At 37.9% G+C, this 17,342-nt stretch overlaps 1 protein-coding gene across 6 annotated transcripts in view; it reads left to right on the top strand.

Annotated features, from left to right (window-relative positions):
- Positions 1-17,342, top strand: part of ABCB1 (ATP binding cassette subfamily B member 1) — a 242,136-nt gene that overhangs the window by 115,850 nt on the left and 108,944 nt on the right. The window contains exons 1-4 of one of the 6 annotated variants that reach the window (XM_045494676.1): positions 9,873-10,118; positions 10,602-10,672; positions 14,055-14,169; positions 15,837-15,885. In XM_045494676.1, coding sequence (XP_045350632.1) covers positions 10,630-10,672; positions 14,055-14,169; positions 15,837-15,885 — 207 coding nt within the window. In that variant the 5' untranslated portion in view covers positions 9,873-10,118; positions 10,602-10,629. Of the gene's footprint in view, positions 1-9,872; positions 10,119-10,601; positions 10,673-10,716; positions 10,864-14,054; positions 14,170-15,836; positions 15,886-17,342 lie in introns of those variants that run through there. The other 5 variants (XM_045494681.1, XM_045494677.1, XM_045494678.1 and 2 more) reach the window with 5 other exon arrangements.

Raw genomic sequence — 17,342 nt, 5'->3', positions numbered from 1 at the left:
CAAACTCTTTGTGAGCACATTCTTTTAAAAGTTTATTTACATTGAGAGAGAGAGAGAGTGTGTGGGGGGGAGCTCATGTGCAAACTCACAAGTAAGTGGAGAGGGGCAGAAAGAGAGAGAGGGAAAGAGAGAATCCCAGTCAGGCTCCACACTAACAATGGGGCTTGAACTCACAAACCCATGAGATTTTGACCTGAACCAAAATCAAGAGTCAGATGCTTAACTGACTGAGCCACCCAGGCACCCCGCAAGCACATATTATGTTATACTTGCTTTAAGTGACCATATAATTTATTCAGCCATTCATATGTGGTTACATATTTAGATCACTTCTCATTTTATGCTGTTATCAAATAAAGCAGCAATAAACATCTTTCTGCCTGATTTTTTTTCTACTTTGAGTTATTTCTTTAGGACAAGTTTCCTAAAACTGAATTAAGTCAAACATACATATTTAATGTATATATTGTCACATTGTTTCCCTATTCATTTTTACAGTTTTCACTTACTACCTATTTTACTTCACTTTTGTGAACACTTGATAGTCTTGTTTTTTCAAAAAGTCTTTTGCTGTTTTAATTTGCGTTTTTTGCAGTTAGTGTGAATGTTTCACTCGATCGATCTTTTTTCACCAGTGCGCTATTGCCTTTTTTGTGCAAATTTTTCACCAGTGCACTATCGCCTTTTTGTGTCTTTTGACCGGTTCTGTTTTAGCCTTTGAATTTTCTTATCAATTTCTATGAGCTCTTTCTATATTAAGAATGTTAACTCACTGTGATATTTGCAATGAATAGCCATTTGGTTCATTGTTGCCTTTAAATTTGAATTTCTTCAAGATAATTTTCTGTTCTTTTTAGCTTTATTTAAAATAATTATAATTATTTCCATTTCATTATTTTCTATCAATGTCTATCACTAGCCCTTTCTTGTCATTACACTTTTGCTCTCAAGTTCTTTTTGTAAAAAAATTTTGAGTTTATATATTTATTTTGAGAAGGCGGGGGAGGTGCAGCGAGAAAGGAGACAGAGAATCCCAAGCAGGCTGTCAACTCAAACTCACTGTTGACTCAAACTCATGAACCCTGAGTCCATGACCTGAGCCCAAATCGAAGGTTGGAGGCTTAACAAAATTTTTATTCCTGTCTTGGTAGTTCATGGGTCATTTTTATCAGGATATCTGGATAAAAATCCTAGTTACTCAGTACCAAACACTTTTCAAGTCTTACTTGATTTACTTCCTAGGTAGGGAACAACAACCTAGGTAGGATTCTTTTACTGTCTCCATTTTAGGGAGGGAGAAGTCAAGGTTTTGAGAGACTGTGTAACCTGTTCAAAGGCACTCAGCTCATAAATGATGAGGATGGAATTCAAAGCCTCTTGAGCCCCACTTCATTCACACCTTCTCTTCATCTTACTGTTCTCTCCCATTACTCCTGTAATTCATTAAAAAAAAACTCACCTTGTGGTATAATGGCAGATTTATCTTACTAGAGGACAACGACCTACTCAGAGAGATGGCTCTCTAATGCATTTTTAAGGCTGATACAGACTATAGAACTTTCAAAAAGACCCCAATGGTGGCTTTGGCAGTTAGCCTACTGGTCTAAATCCTATGAAGGTATCTTTGACGTCAGACTTGCAACACTTAATATTTTCAAAAAGCATTTATTGAACCTTTATTTTGTGTAAGTTGCTGTACTGCAAAAATATATAAAAAAATCCTAACATAAATGATATTAATAATAAATACCCAATTAGAGGTACAGATAATGAGCTGCAGTATTGAAAAGGAGTAGAAATCACTTCTGGCTGGTATAGGCAGAGAAGGGTTCATAGAGGAGTAAAATTCAGGTTTCTATTTGCCATTGACTGACAGACACATGGCTAAATCATTTAATTTAAGTCAATTTATTATCACCTGATCACCATTTCAATGTTGCATCGTTGGCGAAATGATATTACTAGAAACAACCTCTTTGGAAATGAATAGAGTCTGTTAAGAGTCTATTTTTTGTTCCTGTTTTTTTTTTTTTTTCAGTGCATTTGTGCATAGAAGTTATTGGCGGTAATCCAATGTGAGTTTACATACAGCCAGCCATTCAGTGTTCCTTGTCATTAAGACAGTCACATGTCCTCATACATAAAAAGCAATTATACCTAAGTGGGTAGAGAATATGTGGATCCTTTATTGTTATTGCCACAACTGAGTCATTTGTCTTGCTCTTTGGACTGGCCATTTCAGGCATATTCTCTCTGTGACTCAGGTCGTTTAAGATCATCAACATGAACTTCTATTCCTTCTTTCACAATACTGATGACCCTTAAGTTTAGACTCAGACTAGCAAAATAGAGGAGTGAGCGGGATAGAAGGAACATACTTAAAGATCATAAAAGCCATTTATGAAAAGCCCACAGCTAACATCATCCTCAACGGGGAAAAACTGAGAGCTTTTTCCCTGAGATCAGGAACACGACAAGGATGCCCACTCTCACCGCTGTTGTTTAACATAGTGCTGGAAGTTCTAGCATCAGCAATCAGACAACAAAAGGAAATCAAAGGCATCAAAATTGGCAAAGATGAAGTCAAGCTTTCGCTCTTTGCAGATGACATGATATTATACATGGAAAATCCGATAGACTCCACCAAAAGTCTGCTAGAACTGATACGTGAATTCAGCAAAGTCGCAGGATACAAAATCAATGTACAGAAATCAGTTGCATTCTTATACACTAACAATGAAGCAACAGAAAGACAAATAAAGAAACTGATCCCATTCACAATTGCACCAAGAAGCATAAAATACCTAGGAATAAATCTAACCAAAGATGTAAAGGATCTGTATGCTGAAAACTATAGAAAGCTTACGAAGGAAATTGAAGAAGATTTAAAGAAATGGAAAGACATTCCCTGCTCATGGATTGGAAAAATAAATATTGTCAAAATGTCAATACTACCCAAAGCGATCTACACATTCAATGCAATCCCAATCAAAATTGCACCAGCATTCTTCTCGAAACTAGAACAAGCAATCCTAAAATTCATATGGAACCACAAAAGGCCCCGAATAGCCAAAGGAATTTTGAAGAAGAAGACCAAAGCAGGAGGCATCACAATCCCAGACTTTAGCCTCTACTACAAAGCTGTCATTATCAAGACAGCATGGTATTGGCACAAAAACAGACACATAGACCAATGGAATAGAATAGAACCCCCAGAACTAGACCCACAAACGTATGGTCAACTCATCTTTGACAAAGCAGGAAAGAACATCCAATGGAAAAAAGACAGCCTCTTTAACAAATGGTGCTGGGAGAACTGGACAGCAACATGCAGAAGGTTGAAACTAGACCACTTTCTCACACCATTCACAAAAATAAACTCAAAATGGATAAAGGACCTGAATGTGAGACAGGAAACCATCAAAACCTTAGAGGAGAAAGCAGGAAGAGACCTCTCTGACCTCAGCCGTAGCAATCTCTTACTCGACACATCCCCAAAGGCAAGGGAATTAAAAGCAAAAGTGAATTACTGGGACCTTATGAAGATAAAAAGCTTCTGCACAGCAAAGGAAAGAACCAACAAAACTAAAAGGCAACCAACGGAATGGGAAAAGATATTTGCAAATGACATATCGGACAAAGGGCTAGTATCCAGAATCTATAAAGAGCTCACCAAACTCCACACCCGAAAAACAAATAACCCAGTGAAGAAATGGGCAGAAAACATGAATAGACACTTCTCTAAAGAAGACATCCGGATGGCCAACAGGCACATGAAAAGATGTTCAGCGTCGCTCCTTATCAGGGAAATACAAATCAAAACCACACTCAGGTATCACCTCACGCCAGTCAGAGTGGCCAAAATGAACAAATCAGGAGACTCTAGATGCTGGCGAGGATGTGGAGAAACGGGAACCCTCTTGCACTGTTGGTGGGAATGCAAATTGGTGCAGCCGCTCTGGAAAGCAGTGTGGAGGTTCCTCAGAAAATTAAAAATAGACCTACCCTATGACCCAGCAATAGCACTGCTAGGAATTTATCCAAGGGATACAGGAGTACTGATGCATAGGGGCACTTGTACCCCAATGTTCATAGCAGGACTCTCAACAATAGCCAAATTATGGAAAGAGCCTAAATGTCCATCAACTGATGAATGGATAAAGAAATTGTGGTTTATATACACAATGGAATACTACGTGGCAATGAGAAAAAATGAAATATGGCCTTTTGTAGCAACGTGGATGGAACTGGAGAGTGTGATGCTAAGTGAAATAAGCCATACAGAGAAAGACAGATACCATATGGTTTCACTCTTATGTGGATCCTGAGAAACCTAACAGGAACCCATGGGGGAGGGGGAGGAAAAAAGAAAAAAAAAAAAAAAAAGAGGTTAGAGTGGGAGAGAGCCAAAGCATAAGAGACTGTTAAAAACTGAGAACAAACTGAGGGTTGATGGGGGGTGGGAGGGAGGAGAGGGTGGGTAATGGGTATTGAGGAGGGCACCTTTTGGGATGAGCACTGGGTGTTTTATGGAAACCAATTTGACAATAAATTTCATATATTATAAAAAAAAATAGAGGAGTGAGGAGAAAGAGGGGACATGAATTATTGGAGAGATCAGGGAAAGAAGCACATAAGATTTACAACAAAAGGAGCATGGGAAAAAAACTTCTTAAGAATTAAAAACCCCCTTCTTAGGAGAAGAAGGGAAAGTAGGTGAAAAGCACAATACACAAATTTTAAGAGGGGCTTGAGAAAATAATAAAGGGTTGAAGGAGCTAGGATATAAATATTTATCTGAAAATATGACCAGAGAGCCTATACTTTCTTCACAGTACATTTTTAGTTAATGCCTGTTGATTGATAGAAACACATGTAATGGATTTTCTCTTCATGGCAGAGTTGTAAGCTTTTAAAAATTTCACATATAAGAAATACAAACATTTGTTAATAATACATTTACGGAAATTAAAAAAGAAGGAACTGGAATAAAGATTTATCTGTGCATTGTTTAACAGGCTGTAAAATAAGAAGAACTAATAAGAATAGCTAAAATACTGGTAGGCCTTCCACATCTTATCTCTAATATTTCAATGCACTGGGAGAAACTCATCACTTATGAGACTTCCAAGGCAGGTACTCGTCACATTTAAGACTGAGTCATTTGCTACATGTTCGCATATTAGCTTTGCTTGAGGTAGGGTAGAAAGTGTGTTTCTGAGGAGGTTAATGTTATTTGGGATGGCAAATAGTTTGAAAGAAAATAAGGCGAGTAGCCTGATAGTTTTTATGGAATCCCTCCTATTGGAAAAACACTACACCAACTGCTATACAAACAAATAAGTAAAATACACAATTGCAGACTATCAGGCCAGCAGAACTTCTACAGGTAAAATAATCTTACAGTCTCCCTGAAGGCAGAATATGATTAAATCATCCATCACTACCATTTAGCACAATATTTGGCATATGGCAGGTATTCAGTAAATGTTTGTGGAATAAATACTGACTGAAGTGAAATTCAGATCTATGAAGAAATATTCCATTATTGGAATTAATAATTATTTTCAAAGAATTAGAAAAATTTTAAGCAGCAGACAAAATAAGAACAATGTTCTGTCTTAGAATCAAAATGTTTTATATAATTTTATACTTAATCCACAAGTTCTGAGTCAAGTGGTTCCTTCATTTTTTTCCATTCATTTACTTAACACATATTTCATAAGCATTTACCACGTGCCAGACACTGTTTCTCAGTGCTTCAAGCAAAATAGCGTGACATTTGAGTAAAGGCTTGAAAAAATGAGGAAATGAGTCATGCTGTATAGCTATCTTAAGGGAAGAGAGTTTCCGGCAGAGGTAATGGTAAGAGTAAATGTCCCAATGTAGGGGCATGCTTGGTTGTTCAAAGAACAGAGGCTGATGAGACTGGAACAGAATGAGGGAAGAGTACTAGGAGATGAAATGAGAAGTGAGAGTGGGCCAGATCATGTAGGGACTTACAAGCCATTGAAGGATTTTGAATTTTACTCTGAGAGAGGAAATCAGGGGATGGTGACAGAATTTGACTTACTCTTAACAGTGGACTTTGGGGAGGGAAGGGGTGGAGAGAGACCATTAAAGAGGGGTAAAGGTAGAAGTAGAGAGGCCAGCTTTGAAGTTATTGCAATATTGCAGTATTCAGTATTCACGGTGATAGATGGGGAGGAGTGTCAGCAAAGAAGATGTGTTCATTTTCCTTAGTATTTTGGTGCTAGTTTTTTTTCTCTATTACTCTACTGAAAGTAACAGAGAATAAATAAATGTAGCTACAAACAAGAGTGCTGAAGAGCACCAGGAAAGGGCAGAAAGAGATGAAGAAGGGATATTATTACTAATTTATAGCAATTGTTAAGTGTTTGGGGTGTTTCAGGTACTGTACAAATCTTTTTAATACACAAATCACCTAATCTTTCAATGACACTGTAAAGTACCATTATTATCCCCTCTCTACCAAAGACTTAACCGAAAGAGAAGTAACCTGTTCAAAGTTATGCAGCAAAAAAAAAGACCAGAAATGGTACCTAAATCTGTTCTGACTCTAAGTCCCAAATTGTTGAGTGGAGTCAGGTACTGAAGTTGTAAATCAACTTAGTTACAGATTTACATGTGGAAAGATTTTCACTTAGAATTATGAAAAAGAGAGGCGCCTGGGTGGCTCAGTCGGTTGAACTTCCGGCTTCGGCTCAGGTTATGATCCCACGGTTTGTGGGTTCGAGCCCCGCATCAGGCTCTGTGCTGACAGCTTGCTCAGCCTGCAGCCTGCTTCAGATTCTGTGTCTCCTTCTCTCTCTCTGCCCCTTCCCTGCTCATGCTGTCTCTCTCTGTCTCTCAAAAATAAATGTTAAAAAACAAAATTAAAAAAAAAGAATTAAGAATTAGGAAGATGGTCAGAGAGAAGTCCTTCAAAGTTAGGTGGAAACTCTTAGATATAATTAGTGGTAGGGAACCATTGCATGTTTTCTAAGATGGTATCATAGATGAAAGTGTTTCATGGGGCTCAGAAAGGCAGTGTAGTGGAGTGCACTGTAATAGTGTACTGTAGTGTAGACTGGTGGTTAAGAGTTTAGTGAGGGGAGCCGGACTGCCCTCAGGTCCTGGGTCAGCTGCTTACCAATTATGTGACTTTGGGCAAATCATGGAAACCTTGGTTTCTCCCAGTGTAAAATGGGAGCAACAATAATAGTACCCACTTCATAGGATTCTTGTGAGGATTAAAAGAGTTACTCTCTTTCAAGTGCTCGGGATAGTTCCTGGTACATGGACAGTGCTTAGGAAATAGGAGTTAGCATTATTCCCATATGTATGTGAATGGACACAAATGTTGAGTGTGGGGGGGGGGCAGAGACAAGTTGGTAAAAGGACTGCATGCTGGTGGAGGACAGGAAGGTGTAGAATTATGAGGAGGCACACTTAAAGAAAATTTTTTTTCAATGTTTATTTATTTTTGAGAGACAGAGAGACAGAGCACGAGCAGGGGGAGCAGAGAGAGGGAGACACAAAATCCAAAGCAGGCTCCAGGCTCTGAACTGTAAGTACAAAGTCCAACATGTGGCTTGAACCCACAAATGGTGAGATCATGACCTGAGCTGAAGTTGGATGCTTAAATGACTGAGCCACCCAGGCATCCTGGGAAGTACACTTTTAAAAGGAAAAGTAGCAGCTTGTATGAAGGTATGTGAGTGAAGACTTGGGTTTCACTGGAAATTAATGAAGCTTGAGGAGGAAATGCCAAGTTCAGTTGTTAGATATTACCAGGAGTAGTGAGCAGTAATGCTGACAGGAGTCAAAATCTTTAAAGAAGTCAAGACTGTGGCTTAGAAGTAGCTTGGCCAGTCAATTGTTTTAGGTTTATCATATTTTATGTCCGTATTTTCAGGCCAGTGGAGTGAAGAAATTTAGAAAAATGTACAATAGAAAAAGGGAGCTTTATTAAAAACTCTTTGGGCTATTCTAATCCTTAAGCTACCTATGTCCTTGATAAAGGTTTTCACTTGAAGCTCAAGCCTGTAGACACAGTATTACCATAATATTATACTTTAAAGAAACATCCTGCATTGTTTTAGGGAGGATTTAAGGTCATTTACACAGATACATAAAATATAACAAGATCACATAAGTTAAAGGTGGGACAAAGTAAAACAACAGTGGAAACAGACAGCAGATTGATTAATCACATTAAAAATGGATGCAAAAAAGATGAAAGCTTTATACATTTGCTCCAGGTGGACCCAGGTGGTTGGTGTTAAGCTTTTAATCAATGAACCAATGCTGAACACATGCATATCCAATTAGAACACAGAAAATTAGTGGTATCTAATTTACAGTTTGCAAAGAAACTTGATTGTATGGCTAAGAAAAAAAATCAAGGCATAGAATATTTGGTAAAAGGCGAAAGATTGGTACAATCTAAAGAAAAACTAGAATATGACGTGGAATATTTGGAGTGAAAGATGGAAAGGAAATTAGGGCTTTGAAAAGTATGTTTTTCTTAAATAAAGTAGGGAAAATACACTACGCAGTAAAAAAAAAAAAAAAAAAGGTTTTTCTTCTTTTAAATTTCTGCAGCTAGCCAAGAGGCACACATGTTGAGTCAGAGAACGAAGACTAAAGGTGACAAAAGCATTCGTTTCCCCTAGGTTTATAAGAAGTAAGAAAAGCTCTGATGTGAGTTAACATTGCTTTATGAATTTTATTGCAAAGATTGCACTTAATTTTCATCAAAGTGAAGAAAAAAGTAGATAGGAAAATAGTAAATGGTAGCAGTAAATATGGAATTAAATTACAACTAATGTAATATGGTAAATACACAATACTTTTCTTTAATAATCCCAATTAAAGTGTAAATGTTTAGAAATGCCTTGGGGTGGGGCTCCTGGGTGGCTCACTAGGTTGGGCGTCTGACTTCAGCTGGGGTCATGATCTCACGGTCAGTGGGTTGGAGCCCCACCTGCTCTGTGCTGACAGCTCAGAATCTGGAGCCTGCTTTGGATTCTGTGTCTCCCTGTCTCTGCCCTTTCTCTGCTCATGCTCTTTCTCTCTCTCAAAAATAAGTAAACATTGAAAAAATAAAAAGAAATGCCTTGGGGAAAATGTGGGCCTTGATTGGATGGCTAAAATCTGTAAAGGTTACATGCTTTTAAATATTATTTTTACCCTGAAATATCCGTCTCGATTTACATATTTAAAATCTTCCTATTTCCTTCCATTTATCTTGAAGTAAAAGATGCACAGATATACCTCCGAAACTGTCAAGCATACTAAAGACTCTTGCAGAAAATTTTCACCTGGCTTTTTTACAGATGCTGCTAGAAAGCAAAGTTTAGCTTGTGTTAACACACATGTATATATTATATATATATTATATATGTATGTGAATATATAAATATGTAATTAGAATTAATAAAGTAAATTAAATTAGCTATTAATGGAATTTATAAATATGTATATTTACATAAATACCGATTATATATGTGTATTATTTCTGTATATTTATATGTACATTATATGTACATGTATATTATATGTACATGCATGTGTACATGTAAATTATATGTATATATATTATATATACAAAATATATACATAGATATACAAATATATAATCTGTATATACATACAAAATATACACGTGTGTATGTATATATGTGTATAATTTCACGGATATGGAGCGTGATGTGGACATGTAGAGACATGACTCTATAGAGGTACCCGTCCCCAGTGATTCAGCTGATAAGTGTTTGTCTCCTGACTCTTATGCTGAGGGGAAACAGAAAGGAGGACACACCTCTTGCAAATCCAACCTGTTTCGTAACTCGCGCAATCAGCATTCAAGCCAGAGGGCCCGGGAGCGACCCGGCTCGGTGAGGCTGATTGGCTGGGCACGAGGAGCGCCGGGTTGTGGGCTGCACCTCTCGCCTCACTCCCTGGGACGCAGGAAACTGGGTGCATACGAGCGGCTCCTCCCGGCTCTAAGAAGCCGGGGCTGCTGTTCGCATCCGCCGGGTCTTTGCTTTAAAATCTGAATCTCTTCTTTCAAAAATCAACATCTCGGTCGAAGTTCCGAAAGATAGCCCGAGGTAGGGACGCGCGAAGCTGAGGGCTAGATGGGGACAAGTTCGCAGGGAAGGCTCGGGCTCTCCAATTTCCTGAGCTTGGTCCCCCGTGGGAGGAAAACTTCGGAGAAGAGAGAAGGGACCATTCCTCTTAGCAAGTCCGCAGGGGGAGTGGAGGGCAAGCGAGGTGAGCACTAGAGTCCCCCGCGGAGCTCCTGAGGCACCCCAGCCCCCCCACCCCCGTTTTCTGCGCTCGCCACCCGCGCTGGGTTCTGCGGCCCGAGCGCGCGTAGAGGGGGCGCGGTGCGGGAAGCGGGAGTCTGAGCCCGTGGCCGGAGCCGGGAGAAGCATCACCGCGCCCGAGGGCAGACGGGACGGACAGATGCAGCGGCGGAGGCGTCGGGCAAAGGCCGCGATGCGCCCCCGTCCTCCAACCGCTCTCGCGGAGTGTCCCCTCCGCTTCCTGCGGTTTCCGCATCTGACTCGGGGCCTGTGGTGTCTCCTCAGGTCGCGATGGATCTTGAAGGAGGCAGCAATGGAAGAGCAGAGAAGAAGTTCTGGAAAATGGGCGAAAAAAGGTAGCCAGTTTGTTTCGCTTTCACAATTTAGACGTCTTGAGATTTGGGAGATTTGTTTCTAGCCTCCGGCTCTGTAATAACTGAAGAGTTGATGGTGGCGATGATATTTTTTAACCTTAAACGCAAGGGGGTTTTCTGCAGAAGTTCGCCGGCTGAGTTGAGGACAACGTTTACATCTTCCCACGGCCTCGGTGAGCTTCTCAGTCTTGCGGCTCCACACACGCCAGTGATTTCGCATCCCTTTCTGTGTTTTAGAAACTCCGCTCTACCCGCCACGACGCACCCGAACATGGTGCTGCGTGTGCTCTGCCTCGTGGTGTAGTCTCGCGCTTTCTGGTAAACCGTAAACATCCCGGTCACGTAAACATTTCATGTTTGTGGCATGGCAGACGGGACCAAAGGCCAAAACTGCATTTAGCTGTTGATTTTCTTTTTTCTTTTTTCTTTTTTTTAAAGGCAAGGAATAGCTGACCCTTGTAGAAGAAAATTACGAAAAGACTCGTGCCAATGAAGCTACTAGCATTGTCTGAAATTATTGGTAATGGAACCCCATAGGGGAATTTTCAGTAAATTTTGCTCACAGTGCGCTAAGCAGGAAGTTTTAAACTTTGCTCAGTAGGTTCATTGGTAGTTGTCAATTGTAATAAAAATGGTAAAATAAAATAAATTAGTAAATACAGTAATATTATTAGGCACCAAACTTTTCAGTGTGGAAGAAAAGAAATACAAATATGGACATCAAGTAAGTTTTTAGAAAATGTTAAATTTGAACTGGAAACTTCAATATGAACTCATGAATTTTAAAATAGTTCACTTTCTGTCCACTGAAAGGGACAGTAGGAGTGAGTACCTTCGTGCCAGATCTTGGTTTCTAAATACCATTGCTCACTAAATGGAATCTGTACCCCCATGTGTGGGATGGGGGGAGATGCAGAGTGAGCCTGGAGTAAGTATGTTGTTCAGTGGAATTGTCAAAAAAAGACACAGGAGCTGGCTTCACTGTGCTGGGTTATGAAATACCGTATACAAGAGGAAAATAAAAAGGTGGGAGAGGTGGTGAGAATAACGGAATGTTCTTCACTTCACAGAATGCCAGCTATCATATTTGGAACCTACATTGTTAATAGTTGATTCAGGCAAAGATTGGTAGGGATCGTTAATGACTCAGAGAAAAGTTTTGTCTAAGAATTCTCCCCAATTTTTTGTAATTGGAAAAAAGGAAAGTGGGGGATTTTCAGTGGAGAGGTTTTTTGCAGTTAGCGATCTTAACCATGTAATCAGACCTGGTAGAGTCCTGTATTAGTGACATGACACCACCCAGGAAGTACGTTTGCAGAAACATTTAGACTGAATCCTATCAAGCTTCTAGACTGTTGCTGTCCAACAGAAATGTAATGTGAGCCACATTTGTAATGGTTAATTTTCTAGTAGCAGCATTAAGAACATAAGAAGAAACAGGTGAAATTAATTTTGAAAAGTATATTTTAAAGAGCCCAGGCACTTTAAGTTTTATGTCTAAGATATTATTTCTGTATGTGATCAGAATTATTGATATAGTTTACATTCTCTTTTTCATACTACATATTCAAACCTGTGTATTTTGTGCTTACTGCACATCTCAGTTTGGACTCAGTTTGAAACTGACGTATCCAAGATGTGGGACATTCTATATGACATCTGTTACTACAAAAAGTCAATGTGGGGAGAGGGGGCAGAAGGACTTCTAGACTTAAAAAAAGAGACTAAATAGGAAAAACCACCCAGTGTAATGTGCGAACCTTGATTATATCTGAGTTCAAATCAAAAAAAGGAAAAACCTATAGAAAACATCCTTGGGCAGTTTGTAGGTTGGATATTAGATGATAGCCGAATTGCTGTTAATTTTCTGAAAAGTGAAAATGGTGGGAAAATATGTGAAGTGCCATGATGTTTGCAACTTACTTTCAAATGGCTCAGCAAAATATTAACGATGATAATATATACTTATGTAATTAAAGAACATATGGTCAAAATGTTAACAATTGTTGAATCTAGGTGGATCTTGTATGGGTAGTCATTATTAGTATTCTTTTAATTGTTCTATTTGAAAGGTTTCATAATAAAAAATTTCATATACACAAAAGGAAAAAGACTCCATAGAGTGGAAGAAAGATATTTCCGTTTTTGTTTTTAATTTTTGTTTTACTACATCTCTTAAAGAACTGTGTCCTTAATACACAAACAGGAGTATTGGCATAAGAAGTATTGAGGGTATGTGGAAAGAAATAGTAAAGAAATTTGTTGGAGCCTGTACATACCTTCATTTTTATTATTGGTTCTTATCATGGCCTACAGACTTTTTAAACAAAAAAAATTGTTTTTTTTTTTACTTAAGTAATTCTTATTAAACTATGCCCATCATCATTGATTTTAATCTGTTCTTAATATAACTATATGTTTTCTTCCAGGTTTATTGAGATACAATTGACATACAACACTATATAAGCTTAAGGTATACAGCGTAATGGTGTGACTTACATACACTGTGAAATGATTATCACAGTACATTTAATTAACATCTGTCATACACGTAAAATAAAAAGAAAAAAACAAATTTTTTTCTGCTTGCGGTGAGAACTCTTAGGATCTACTCTCAACAACTTTCACATATATCATAAGGCATTCATCATGTACTCATGTTAACTGTACTCATCATGTTGTACATTATATCCTTGGGACTTCTTTATCTTTGTATCTTTGGATCAACTTCCATCTATTCCCTACCTCCCACCACCTCTGATAACCACAAAGCTGGTCTTTTTTTTCTATGAGTTTTTTTCTTTTAACTCTGTGTTCTAAATTGGAATTATAAAGAAGCACATGGCTTTGCTAGTATATATAATGCTTGGATGATAATGTCATTTGGAATCTGTGTATTTGTAAAGGTTTAACAAGCAACTTGCCTTTTGTAAACACTGCGTTTCAAGCTGATGGGGATAAATGAATAATCTAGTAGGGATGAGAGATCAATGTGGAAGTGCATTTCTATATAAAGTGGTATCTCAGAAGCCTGAGGTTGCACTGAATAGCTTGGTGTTTGGGGGATAGACTTTTCCGCTTAAACTTGGCTTTATTGCAGCTGTGTGACCTTGAGCAAGTTCATGAACTCTCTTCACCTACAGTTTTCTCGGCTCTGACAGAACGACAAAAATGTGCCTGCCTTGAAGAGATTGAGATAAGATTAAATGAGATTGTGTATGGGAAGTGTTTACTTAGCCAGCATCTGGAACATTATCAATTCTTCAGAGTAGCAACAGTTTTAGAGAATGAAAAAATAAATAAAAAGGCTGGAGCTAAAATTCAATTATGTGTGACTATTTTTTTCCTCTCATCCTGGTTCCAGAGATACTGAAACCATGCTTTACTGGGAATAGGGTGGGACCAAATCTGAAGACTTATGTTTGTGTATTTTGTGTGTTTTCATGTCCGTCTAACATCACTTTAAAGCCAAATATGGGGTAAGCTGTGGATTTTTTTTTCCTTAGAAGTCTCTTCAATTCTTTGACCTCACTTAGCATAAAGAACAAAGACAAAGATGAATTTACTTTTGAACTTGAAAATCTGTATAAAAATAATGTGATTTTCTCTCAAATAGTCTTTCATTTGTACATATGAAAATATGTACTGCTTTTGATTGGTTTACTTTCATGCTATAGGTGGCAGTTAAAACAGAGTAGAAAAAGGTTAGTTAATTTGAATTTGGGCTCAAAATAGTAATTAGCCTTCTTATTCCTGAGGACAGCTTTCTGACAGTTGACAGACCCCCCCCCCCCTTTTTTTTTTACCATAGCTTTTCTGGATTGAATTTATTGTTGTAATGGTACATTTAAGGCTCCAGATATCCTTTCAGAATTAGATTAGCTCATAGAAAGTGATTTAATTACCTTTCTTCTTAGGTTTGTTTATGCCCAGCATCTGATTGCCACTACCCTCCATTAGTAGAGGGAATGATTAAGGATAATATCTAGGTAGTACATAGATAGGATATCAACTGCTAGAATTACTTAGATGATAATTAAGGGAATTAACTCTGGACAGGATGACTGATTTTCTAGTTACACATCTTCCTTAACTTATATCCCCATAACCCCATCCTAAGTTAAAAATACCATTAAAGTTGAAAATGCCTTTAAGGCATCTAACCTACTGAACATCATAGTTTAGCCTAACCTGCTTTAAACTTGCTTAGAATCTTTACCTTAGCCTATACTTGAGCAAAATTATCTAACACAAAGCCTATTTTATAATAAAGTGTTGAATATCCCATGTAACTTATCGAGTACTGTACTGAAAGACAGAGTGGTTGTATGGTTACAGGATGGTTTTAAGTGTATGGGTTGTTTACCCTTGTGATTGATTGCATGGCTGCCTGGGAGCTGTAGGTCACTGTGGCTGCCTAGCATCACTAGAGAGTACTGTACTGCATGTTGCTAGCCCAGGGAAGAGATCCAAATCCAGTGTTGGAAGTGTAGTTTCTAATGAATGCATAACACTTTCTTGCTGTGCTAAAGTTAAACCATTGTAATTCGGGGACTGTCTGTAGAATAAAAACAGGAAGCTTTCTTTTTTCAGCATTATTTTTTCTCGTTGAAAAAGTTATGTGTCTGTGTATTCATCATAGAAAATTAGGAAATATCAAAGGCACAAAGAAGAAAATATTTTGATAGAAATCTCAATACCCAGTGATAACCACATATCTAGATTTCTAAGATACATGTAAACGTTTTTAAAGTTCATAAATGGGATCATACTATTAATGTATATTTTTATGGAATAATATAGACATGTTTTCTTTGTCCTGTTTGCTATTAAATACAGGATCTGTGGGGCACCTGGGTGGCTCAGTTGGCTAAGCATCTGACTTTGGCTCAGGTCATGCTCTCATGGTTTGTGAGTTCGAGCCCCATGTCGGGTTCTGTGCTGACAGCTCAGAGCCTGGAGCCTGCTTTGAATTCTGTGTCTCCCACTCTCTCTCTGCCTCTTCCTCGCTCATACTCTGTCTCTCTCTCTCTCTTAAAAATAAAACAAACATTAATTAAAAAAAATATAGGATCCATGTTAATTCAGTCATTTAAAAATTTACATAATTTTAAGGCCTTTGTGCAATTCTGTTTCTGTTTTTCAGTAAAAAAGAGAAGAAAGAAAAGAAACCAACTGTCAGTACACTTGCAATGGTGAGTTTGAACTTATTTACTGTTCAAAATGCTTTGGAAATTTGACTTTTTCTTACCTAGACTAGAGATATTTCATCTGGTATAATATTTTCTTAGAGAGTATGTTAATGGAGAGGTAAAACGAATAGGTTTAATTTAGCTTGTTTTCAGGGGGAATGCTGATCATAATCTGCCACGTAAATGGATTCTCAATAGCTACTCTTCTTGGCCTATATTTTGGTATTCTGCCAATTGTTTGGTATTCGGCCAATATTCTGCAAATTGCCAGTGATTTATTCAGGTAAGCACTTATTTATGTAAGCCCAGTGATGATATCAGCCATCTAGATAGAGCCACACGGAGTGTGGTTCCAATAGGACACAAGGTTCCTTGTCATTAGTGACTCATATTCTGGCAGGTTTGAGGTCAAAGTCCCAGGTATGAAAAAATAGAAGTCAGCAATGCATTATTTATTACTATGCTTTATTTATTACTAGTACATGTCATTATTCCTCTGTGCTCAATAACTTATCTCAAACTTGAAATCCTTTATATAATTCTTCATCTCATTTTGTGGTTGCATGGCGGTTGCTTAGAACCTTTTGTTTAATCAGATTTGGAATAAGACAGGGATATTATAGGTGGGGCTGGTTGATGGTCTTTCTCTACTTGGATTCTGCTTTTTCTCTTTCCTAAGAACCTGGAACACTACTGAACCAATTAAGTCCAGCAGTGAGTACATACTTTATAATTCAGTTAGAACACACGAGACATTTTTGAAATGTCAGTGGGGGGGGAGGGATAGGCTATCTTGTAAAATGGATACTAGTAAATTAAATATAATAGTTATAGGCAGGAAAAAATAGTTGCCTCACTTTGACACTGCGGACTCTGTGGTTATCTTACATGATCATCCTCTTGCACTACAGTTGATCTGGCTACAGATCTCTACAATCTTTGAAATTTTAGAGGAATGAGACTATATGTTCACTCTCATGAATGACTACTCATTCTCAAGAAGACTATTCATGTGACCAAGGGACAGATTTTGTTTTATATTTCATTCTTATGTATTAAAAGAAGCTTTAATGTTAAAGTAGGGTTTATTCCCAAGATTTAATTTCAATTTTATCATTTTAAGACCAAAGCATTTCTGTCTTTTGTAGTTTAGTTTTTATTATTTGTAGCTTAAATTTTTTAAAGCCTTATTTCAAAAAATTTGACATATCTAATACTTGGAGGTAACAGTATCAATATAATTAAGCCACAAAAGAATAAAAATCTAGATTTTTAATGTGAGGGAATAATAACACACATAAAGCACTATATGCCATGTGTTCAGTCTAAGTACTCTATATAGAACTCATTTAATCATTGCAACTCCCTTGGAGATAGGTACTATTATTATTCTAATTTGACAGGTGAAGAAACTGAGCCAGACATATTAGCTTGCCCACTTGATACATAGCGGGACCAGA

The sequence above is a fragment of the Leopardus geoffroyi genome, chromosome A2 (assembly GCF_018350155.1).
Source record: "Leopardus geoffroyi isolate Oge1 chromosome A2, O.geoffroyi_Oge1_pat1.0, whole genome shotgun sequence".
In the NCBI taxonomy this organism is placed as follows: Eukaryota; Metazoa; Chordata; class Mammalia; order Carnivora; family Felidae; genus Leopardus; species Leopardus geoffroyi.
This window is presented reverse-complemented; position numbering and strand designations above follow the sequence as displayed.